Source organism: Carassius auratus, unplaced genomic scaffold (genome assembly GCF_003368295.1).
Source record: "Carassius auratus strain Wakin unplaced genomic scaffold, ASM336829v1 scaf_tig00046457, whole genome shotgun sequence".
Classification (NCBI taxonomy): Eukaryota; Metazoa; Chordata; class Actinopteri; order Cypriniformes; family Cyprinidae; genus Carassius; species Carassius auratus.
Window position 1 is genome coordinate 2,459 of NW_020526978.1, and position 11,534 is coordinate 13,992.

The 11,534-nt window shown below is 33.5% G+C and overlaps 1 protein-coding gene across 1 annotated transcript; it reads left to right on the plus strand.

Annotated features, from left to right (window-relative positions):
* The first annotated feature begins 2,215 nt into the window (after positions 1 to 2,215).
* On the plus strand, positions 2,216 to 8,383 carry LOC113088587 (uncharacterized). Its single transcript, XM_026255780.1, has 4 exons — positions 2,216 to 2,335; positions 5,642 to 5,730; positions 6,143 to 6,436; positions 6,574 to 8,383. Exons 2-4 carry the CDS (start codon positions 5,655 to 5,657, stop codon positions 6,813 to 6,815), a joined length of 612 nt encoding a protein of 203 aa, XP_026111565.1. The 5' UTR covers positions 2,216 to 2,335; positions 5,642 to 5,654; the 3' UTR covers positions 6,816 to 8,383.
* Positions 8,384 to 11,534: the final 3,151 nt, after the last annotated feature.

Below are 11,534 nucleotides of genomic sequence, written 5' to 3' on the forward strand. Positions count from 1 at the left end.
CTGCAGTGTCTCTTTGAAGAGAAAAGACTGCTGCATCGAAATCTATAGGTTTCATTACCCTGGGATAGATAACAGCTCAATCCTGTGCACAAGAGCTTCGTTACACCTCCTGTAATCAGAGTAACAGCTTCTCATGCCGCTACACACCACACCGACAGCAAGGATGGAGAAAATATCATTCTTTGTGCAAACACTGTGTGGAACGAAGAGAACAGAATTCACTGTTAACACAAAAGTACTACATACAACACGGGTGTTTATAAATCTGTACAGTTATCTTCTAACAGTGGTTTACAAAGTGGTTTCATTAACAGGGCTCATTAAACTGGAAATTGTCACTGAAGGTCCTGCCGAGGAAGGTATTCTATTACAGTTTTGATTATTTAGTATTGAGACCACTGTTCAAACTTGATAAAGCTGATGTTGAAATGCCTTATTAATTTGTAAAACCAGCGAACTTAACTTATTCTGCTAGAAATATTTTGATATTTGATGTAAAATCTTGGAATGAAGAGATTTAGAATGAAGTGGTATACTGTACATTCATTTTAGTTAGATTTTGGGAATGTTTTCTGTATTACGGTGTAATTAACTCTTCCCAGCAAGACTTGAATATATATATATATATATAATGGTCCTACAGATAAGCAAGACAACCAACACTCAAACATTAAGAGTTAATTACGTGACATTTGTTACTGTATTATATAATTAATAACATTGTTATTTTTCAGATGTCAGTGTAAGCTTCAGAATGTGACTGGATCTGTGGGGAAAGAAGTGAATCTCACCTGCAACGTCTCTCTGATCACTGGATGCTGCATTATAATGTATAGGTTTAAATACCCTAATGAATCTGCAATCTGTCGTCAAGATCCTGTGAACTCCTGTGAACAGAGAAACAGTTTCAACATGCCGCTACACTCCAACTACAGCGATGAAAGAAACAATTCACATTCTTTGTGCAAACAACGTGTGGAATGAAAACAACAGAATTGACTGTGAACATAACAGGTAGAGTAAACTATAATGTTGTATGTAATTATGTACATTTATGTTCAATCTTCTAACAGTTGTTTATAATCTGTTAACAGAGACCATTTAAACCTGAATTGTCACTGAAGCAGAAGAAGTCTGACTTTTGAGGGATGTCTTCAGTAATGCTTTTGGATTTGTGGAGTAATAAATATAGTATAAATATTGTGGTTTTGTACAGTGTCTTATTTTTATTTTATTTTTATTTTTTATGAATGAATTTAATAAAAATGTGTGATACTTTATAAAGATGAATAATGCAAGCAACACTTTCTAATTCCTAATTCTAATGAATTAAATCCACTAATTAAAATGCATTATATAAAAGTCTATTTATTTAATCTTTTTTTTTTCTTTTTTTTTATGTTGAATTTCTGAATAGCAGCGAATTTGTATCTGTATAGTCCTACATGCACAAGCCTGTGTAAAGATGCAATTTAAGATTATTTACATGCAAATATGGGTTTCGGATTTTGCTTATTTTTAACAGTATTAGGTTAGGGATGTCAGATTTTGAATCTGGAGTTGAAAAAGCCTAAAGTTTAGTGATTTGTATTTATTTATGCCACACAAAAACAAGGATAATTTAAACCACATATTGACTGTCCGGGTAAGATGTGTCTGCCACTGGAAAGCTAAAATAACGGTCTTGATTTTGACATGACTTTATTTTATTTTATTCTTCGGCCTACTTGGGTGTTTTTTTGCCACCGCTTCCGGTCTGTGACGTTTACAATGATTGGTCACTTGTGGTGTGATGGTCAGCAGGGTTGCCAAGTTCACGATTTTAGTAAAGATATTCGTCTGCTTTGTTTTAAACTCTTGCAGCCTGTTAATTGTTTGACATCGTACATATAAATTGTAGCCTATTTGACTGAAATGCTTGTATTGACACATTGTATATTTCTAACCAATGATAAACCTGCGCGAGATGTTACATTTTGTGAAGAGGGGCCTTTTGAGTTGTTTTTAATGATCGCTACGAGACATTCGTTTTAAGTTTGAATGACAGTGACTGTGAAATATCTATTTTAGGAATATGAATTTCTCATTATTGAGGTTTTATATTTGGGATGTGTTGATTTAAGCTACTTTTGGTCTAGGATTTACCCATCTGGAGACCACTTTGGTTACGAAGACCTGGCAACCCAGAGAGGGAGCGTCCACAGACATTAGACAGTCTGCTCCGAGACATTTTCTTTTTCTCTGAAATATTTCATGTTCAAATATCAGGACGTCACGACTTTGACTGATGGAAGTTATGTATTTAAGAATGAGTCTGTGAACATATAACGACATTCAGTGAGTTCAGCTGATGTAAAGTTATATCGCAGTAGTTTTGTTGTCGAGTGTTTTCTGTGTAACTTTACTTTAGCTCATCGGTCTGTGTCCAAACATTAACACAAGCAAATGAAGACGATAAAACAGTATTATCATAGCCTACAAGTGTCCATATTGATCAGTTTCTGCTGTTTAAACCTCAAATGAGAAAGAGAAAACAGCACTAAGTTAAATCTGAGTGATTTTGAAAGCGAAAGTAAGTTAACGGTACCGTTCGCAGATGAAGACATATCAGAATAGAGGGTGACACGGGAGTGGATTTTCAAATCTGTCCCGGCCCAATCCCAGGAAAACATTTGGGGAAAATCCCGTCCCGTTTCAATCCGGAAAGAATGACTCCCGTTCACTCCCACTCGCGTTTTTGCATTTTTTTGGCCGGAATCTGTTACAGTAGCATATATATATATATATATATATATATATATATATATATATATATATATATATATATATATATATATATATATATATATATATATCATAACGGATCAAAGCATGCCCACTTTAGTTTATTAAAAAATGCAAATGTATTTTTTTGTTGTTGTTGAAAGTCATCTTAAACAATGCACAATGTGCATTGCCACACACATTAAATTTCATGTAAATCATCCATGCTTACACACACGTTTTCTATTTATTTATTTATTTTTCATTTGAACGTAGACATTTCACTCTGTATAGCAGGGCTAATGAATTAGCTTCATTAAAAAAAAAAAAAAAAAAACTACACGAGTATGTGACTGAATTTGTAAATACATGATTATATAAACATAAGAAAAAAATTACACACAAAAATGAATATATACAATTACTTTGGTAATGTATACAATACAAATAATATATACCATATATATCATACCTGTTTATATTGTTATATTTAAAGAAAACAGTATAGACCTACATAATTATGCATATATGTGCATTACATACATTTACACACCAAATATACCCATGTAAACACATTTATACTTATACACCTATGTGTCTTCAAGTACTTGCATACTCATACCATATGCATTCCTGTTTGTAACAACACACATACATCTATGCTCATGCGCTTAAAATTGTTAAAAATAAATAGTAGAATAAAAAGTAGTCCATGTGACATCAGAGGGTCAGTTAGAATTTTTTGAAGCATCGAAAATACATTTTGGTCCAAAAATTGCAAAAACTACGACTTTATTCAGCATTGTCTTCTCTTCCGTGTCTGTTGTGAGAAAGTAAAAAAAAAAAAGCAGTTTGTGATCATTCGATGTAACCCTGTCAACCAATTGGCCCTATAGGCCTGATATACTAAAGACTGCATCTCTAAATAAAGATATAATTTAGGCTATATTAGGGCTGGACAATAATTCAATATCAATATGTATCACAATATATATTCTCTTCAGTAACAGTGATATGATTTTAAACACATTTCAGATATTTTGATATACTAGGGTTTCCCATACATTGATATATTTGTAGCGTTTGACTTTGTTGAATAAACATGAGCACGGCACGTTTCAAAATCAAAACGCAGTGCGGTGTTTTATATGATTGTATCTCTGAAGGTACTTTCTTCAGAAAAGTTTCGACAGCATTGTTCATTCATTTTATCTGAAAAAATAACGTTCGTGAGCGGAGCTGCTTTGATTAACTCACAGTCGTTACTGGAGAAACCGCTGGTTCTGCTGTTCTCACAGCGCCTCCTGCTGGCAGAGAGTCACTCTGCATTTTCAATAATAAGCCGTTTCCAGCAACATGCTTTTGTTGTTGCTCGTTTTTTGTTATCTGAAGCAACTCTGAGCATGTTTCATATATTTATCCTGGTTGAAGCATGTTTCAATCTATGAGAATAATCAGCATACACAACCAATCATAGGTTTTTGAACAGTAAGATCCAAAGATCAGCATTTATCTGAAATAAAAAGCTTTTGTAACATTGCACACTATATCATTAAAAAGCTTCAAAAGCATATTTTTTATTTATATTAATTTAAATTATAGAAATGATTACCTCCATTTAGCAAGGATGCTTTAGTTTAAATTGATGAAAAGTTATGATGAAGACATTAATAATGTTGCAAAAGATTTCTATTTCAGATAAATGCTGATCTTTGGATCTTTCTATTAGAAAGAATCCTGAAAATACGTTCTCAACTGTTTTAAATATTGATAATCAGAATATAAGAATGATTTCTGAAGCATCAAATAGTAAAAATATTTTAAAATGTAACTGTTCAAAAACTTTTGACTGATATACGTGAGAATATATTTTGGAGTAAAATATATTAATGTTAAATTAATAATAAGGTGAGTATGAGATTATTTGTGAGTGACATCACACTTCTTGTTTGTATGAAGGCTATATACAAAAAAAAAGGTGAACATTTATTTATTTGCCCCCCCCCCCCCCCCCCCCCCCACACACACACACACACACACATCTAACACTATATCGTTTTATAATGTTTTTTTTTTTTTTTTTTTGTGTAGGTACAGACATCTGTTTTGGCCGTTCTTGGCAGTTTTTATAAACCTCTTTTAATATTGTTCCTATTGGCACCGAAATTAAGAAATATACCGTGAAATAAATTTAGGCCATATCATCCAGCCCTAGTTTAACCAATTAGAAATGAGCTACAGACATCAAATATTAAGTGTATTAACATTAAATCTTTAATATAGAATATTTTAGGGAAGCTTTCATTTTATGTACAAAATAAGGGAGACATAATAATTTAGTGCAATTGTGTGACAACAATGCTCTTGTGATTTAATATTAAAAATTAACTTAAAATTAACATCTGCTGCATGTACCAAGCCTGTAGTTAGTTATACATAATGAAAACATCAGACAGATAAAAAAGTATAAGTATTTAGGTGTAACTATATATCAGATAGACCTGGGTTCTCAAAGTTTACATTAAACAGTAAAAATCTGAATTCTCATCAACATCAAAAGGTCCAAAATAATTATTACAAAACGTGTGTATAATAAACATGCTTATAAATGTATATAACAATTCAACTTTATATGCTAATGATCATATTCTGTTTTAGATGAAATATAAGTTATCTAAAGCTGAATTAGATGTTGGTGTTTCTTGAAGGAATAGTTCACAAATAGAAAACCAAAAAAACTGAAATTCTGTCATCGTTTAATCATCCTTGAGTCATTTTAAGCTACTTTAAGTCACAATAAAAGTTGTCCGTATCTCTGTAATATCTTGTACTTATTTAAGTTTCATTATGATGCAGATGTGTGTCATGTTTTCTTCTGCAGAATCACAATCATGAATGCTGTAAATACTGTGCAGCTGTTCATTCTGGTTTGGACCTTTACTGCTGTCTGTCAAGATTATGATGAAGGTAAGAGAATAAACTTCACCTAGAATGTGTGTGAGAAATTAGAAGAGGAACTAAATCTGAAATAACTAATAATGAAAAATAATCTGATTTATAGATGTATAAAATGTGGCTCTTTAAGAGACAATACCCAGTGTAAGAGCTTTTGGCTTTTAGTATGATTCAAAATACAGATTCACTGATAAAGAAAGTGAGAAAACACATTCTTCTCCCGTTCTGAATAATACACTGTCTCTAAAGATAATTCACCCTGCTGTGAAGCATTATTATAATTTTTTTCAGTTCTTTTTGGTGGTAATAATTTTTCAGAAGCAACACACTTCAACTTTAAATTGATTTAATTTCTTAATGTGAGAATTGATAAATTAGTTAACTGTTGATGTGTTAAACTAAGAAATATATTGTTATTTTTCAGGAATCAGTGTAAGCTGTTATAATGTGACTGGATCTGTGGGGAAAGAAGTAACTCTCACCTGCAGCGTCTCTCTGAATATCACTGGATGCTGCATTATAAAGTATAGGTTTCTATACCCTGAGATCTTTAATGACTCTTCAATCTGTCGTCAATATGTTTCTGTGAACTCCTGTGAACAGAGAAACAGTTTCACATGCCGCTACACTCCAACTACAGCGATGAAAGAACAATTCAGATTCTTTGTGCAAACAACGTGTGGATCAGCAAAAGCAGAAATCTTCACTCTTAACACAGGTACTGCATACTGTAACATTTTTGTCTATAATTTAGTAAATCTTTGCAAACCATTAAACCTGAAAATAATAAAATGAGTAAAACTCTTTGAAAGAAAGCCATTATATATTTAATATAACTATTGATTATTTCTTCAGTTTCCTCAGGACTTGTGGACCCAGTAAACCCATCAGGATCCCCTCCATCAGAGAAACCAAGATTCAGGAACACTGTCATCACTGTGGTTGTGTTTGGTTTCATCATCTTCATCTTCATCATGATGGTGATCATTTGCAAAACAAAACCAGACTTCACCAAACTTTGTAGACGTCAGAACTGGATGTTTCTGAGAGTCAGACATGATGAGGACAACAATCGTCCAGGAACTGAGATACAATAGCATTGAATTTTGTTCATTGTCACTTTTCATGTGGTTCTTATGAAATCTTATGAAACACACTAACTTTATTAGAACTCCACTAAACTCTATACTTATATCTTAAACTCAAACTACTGGATATATAACTCTGGCTGTAGGTTTTAAACAGTTTTTTTCTGTTTTATATTGATTTCTGTGAAATTCAGCATATTATTGATCAGTTTTGATCAGAGTATATTATTTTAATAAACTCAGACCTTTGTGAACTCTAAGAAGAAACAGCGAAACTCAAACTGTGTTTTCTGACTTTCAAGGCATGTCTATTATGAATGTAATTTTATTACTGAGCAAACAGCACAATAGACACACTGTACAAACTAACAAGGAGCCGGGCACAGAAGTGAGGAGCAGCATATGACATACAGTTGAGTGTGTAAATGTGCAAAAATTGTGTGTGTGTGTGTGTGTGTGTGTGTGTGTGTGTGGAGGTGGACATCTAAATGATGTGGTGTTGTCTGTGTGTGAGTGGGTGGTAAGAGTCCAGTGCAGTATGTGAGTACAGATATTATCCCTCGGGTCATCTGGAGTAAATGAGTCTGATGTCTTGGTGGAAGAAGCTGTCACACAGTCTGATGATGAGGGCCTGAATGTTTCTGTACTTCCATGAGAGGGGTGTGTGGGGTCACCCAAAATACTGATGGGTTTGTGAGTACAACATGATGTGAAGATGATCCGAGGAAGACGCTTCATTCAAAGCAACTTACATTGTGTTCAAGGTTTATATTTGATCAGTTCATGCACTCAAACCTGTAGCTAACACCAATGTCTACTGTTTGAGATACAGGAGCAACTGTCTGAGAAATAACATCTGTTCCTTGAAAGAGAACAAGAAGATCCTACAGCTGATGAAAACAAACAGCTTTCATGTGTCGAGCGTTCAGAGTCAAGAAAATCTCTCTTTCCATCAACAGCCGTCAGACGAGACGACAAGAATCCTCCACGAGAGTAAAGATGGCAGATGAACCATGGACTGATTTCACAACAGAAACACAGACATCTTCATTTTATTTTATTGCAAATGTTTATTTATCAATATGAGTTTTTCAGCACCAACTAATTCATATCTATACTGCAAGGTGGCTGATGCAAACATCAACAATATAAGGATACAAAAATTAAATCCCCCCCAAAAAACTAATTTACTACATATTTACAGAAAATATAGGCCTGCCATATAAACAATATAAAAACACATAAATATTATATTGAAAAAAGTATATTAAACACAAATAAGTCTATTTAAATAAATAATCGTATAAAATAACTATAATAAAGTAAGTTCATTGTTGATTCATTAACTGTGTAATGATCTTTTTTTGTAGTTTTTCTCTGAACTGCTGCTCAGCAGTCTCCTCTTTTCAGGAAAGTTTCATAATTTCATCATCCATTCAAGCAATAGCGACTGAATGACAGAATGCTGAAAGATAGATGTGATGTGTGTAGAAACCATGATGATAAACATGAATGAAATTAATCATATTCATTATCATACAGTTTTTATATGACAGCATTAAATCAAATAAAAATGTACTACCATTTGCATTTTTATTTAAGCACCTGAGATATGACTGCATTATCTGCAGTATGTGTAATAAATCAGTTTTTATGGTGTTTCCATGCTGTTTGCTCTGAACTGTGCAGATGCTGTATAAGTGTATCCCGTGGTTTAATGTCAAAATTAATAGCAGAACATTCTCTTTTGATTGAACTGTTTTGATGTTTTAAAGTGTCCCCAGGTTTTTCACTTCACTTCTGGCTCGCCTTCTCTTTATAAACTAGAAATAATATCGTGCAGTACAGACTCGGAGAGAATCTCTCCAAATTGCAGAACTAGCTTTCATTTAGAAAATGAAAGTCAAATATTATTAGTTTAATTGTATGTCTTTGAGTCACACACATAAAGTAATCTCTGAGTAAAACATGTTTCAAGAGAAGAGTATAGTAAATCAAAGTGTTATATGAAGTCTATCCATTAGAGGGCGTGATTGTGTTGTTATCTTTGTTCCTCTGGTACAGTGTTGCCAAGTTAGCGACTTTTCAAACTGAAATATCACATAAATGGCGACAAGGATAAAAGTTGGTGGAATGTGAAAAGTTATGTAAAGAAAAGAAAACGGATTATAATCAAAGTGTGAAACATATTGAGTAGAATATATTGAACTGTTGGAAAATTTCTGACGCTGGTAGAAATAAAGTAGTGTTATAAAGTGGAGTTGGTGCGGCTGTCTCATGACGCCGGGAGAAAAAAAAAAAATGAGGAGCGTTAAATTTAAAGCCTATTATTATCCAAAACCAAGTGAGATTGTGCAATGATAACGAAAGAGTTTAATTCACACACACACGGAAGAACGGTGAGACTGTGGTTGACTTTGAGGCGGAGTTAAACAAGTAAACACAACATTGTGAATATGGGACTACCTTCAACAAATGATGCGAGACAGGCTCGTGCGTGGAGTGAATGACGACAGAAGCAGAGACGACTGCTGTCGGAAGTGGATCTTACTTTAGAAAACTTTGTTAACATCTGTGAGGCAATGAAGTCAGCAAACACAAACATAGAGATCTCCAAGGATTATCAGCGGATGAAACACCACAGGCCGCAGGGACACAAGATCAGACAGGAGTGCATAGGCAGCCATGGACTGTACACACTGGTCAAGAAGGGGAAGAGAAAAAGACCAGGTGTGTTAGAGGAGACAGGAATGTCCCAAGAGCTGTGCCAAGTCTGTGACCGCACAGAGCCTCACTCCTGGCCTGCATTTATGTTGTTTAAGTCAATAAGTTTTTCCACCCATTTTGTGCTTTGAAAGACTAAAATAGTCATAGCTGATAGACAGTATAAGTGTACAAGAATGAGTAATATATATATATATATATATATATATATATATATATATATATATATATATATATATATATATATATATACTCTAAAAATATTTAGTTTTTTTTCATTAAAAAAAGAACACGTGAACCCAGAAATCCCATCAGTGACCCATGCAAAAAAAAAAAAAAAAAACTGTTCCCATGGCTCAGTTTGCCCGAGGTTTGGTGTAAGTTTACCCAAGTCAAGTTAGTGGGTAAGATGCACCATCTTGGTGTAAAATGACCGAATCTGCATGTGAAAAAAAACATACAAAAAAAACATTTAAAAACTATTTTAAAAATGTCATTTTACAGACAGTCATATTTATTTTCTTAAAGATAACTTTAACAACATAAAACCAACCAAATTAAGTTTCAATTTTACAATGTTGAACACCAAAAGTTATAGCCTTCCTAAAAACAGACTAAACTTTGTTTATTATTATTATTTTTTATTTTATTTTTTTATAAAAAGCCATATTTTTAGAACCCTTTATCATTCTGATCATTAGTAAACTGCCAAGAAGCCCCGAGTCAGGCAGCTGATCTCAGAACTGACTTAACAATGCAATACCTCCAGCTAGACTCACTCAAATCATTTAAACACAGAAAGAGAAATATCTGAAACACTGGACAGAAGCAACAACTCTGCAAAGTAAATTAGAATGCTATCTGTCTCTAAACAGAGAATATGAATTGGCAGAATATCTAAACACTGTGGCAGATCACTATAGAGATAAACAAGGTACGTCAAAGTCCTGCCACGATAAAAGAACAAGCATCAGAACAGAAGTACAAGACACAGCCAGAAGAAAACACTGTACAACACATACAAATTGGCATGACAGGATCCAATCCTTCTACTGTCTCTTTCTTTGAATTTTTATTAGTAGGCTACTTTAGTTTTACTGAATACATATATATATATATATATATATATATATATATATATATATATATATATATATATATATATATATATATATATATATATATAGACTCTAGGCTACTTCTATTCTTATGTATATTTGTGTTAAATGTCCTTTAAAATGTTTATATTGTTTGGCAATGTAAATGTACTTTTTTTTACCATGCCAATAAAGCTACTTGAATATTGAATCTTGAATCTATTATAGATCAGAGCTCTGGTCACTTGTGGTGTGTGACGTCAGCAGGGTTGCCAAGTTCATGGTTTTAGTGCGGAATTTGGCTACTTTGTTTTAAACTCTTGTAGCGGGTTGATTTTCTCCTCGCGGGTTAATGGATTGACATCGTGCATACATTGTATTTGACTGAATTCTTGTATTGACACATTGTATATTCTACCAATGATAAACCTGCGCGAGATGTTACATTTTGTGAAGAGGCGCCTTTTGAGTTGTGTTTATGATCGCTACGAGAAATTGGTTTTCAGTTTGCATGAAACAATGACTGTAAAATATTTATTTTATGTATATTGCACATTGTTGAGGTTTTACATTTGGTATGTTGCAATTGGGCTACTTTTGGTCTAGGATTTGCCCATTGGACCATTTTGGTTCCGCAGACCTGGCAACCCAGAGAGGGAGCGCCCACAGACAGTAGACAGTCCTCCTCGAGACATTTTCTTTTTCTCTGAAATACTTCAAGTTCAAAGATCAGGACGTCACGACTTCGATTGATGGAAGTTATGTGTTTAAGAAACTGAGTCTGTGAACATACAACTAAATTCAGGTGAGTTCAGCTGATGTAAAGTTATATTTCAGTAGTTTGTTGTCGAGTGTTTTCTGTGTAACTTTAGCTCGTCGGTCTGTGTCCAAACCTGTAAAAACATCA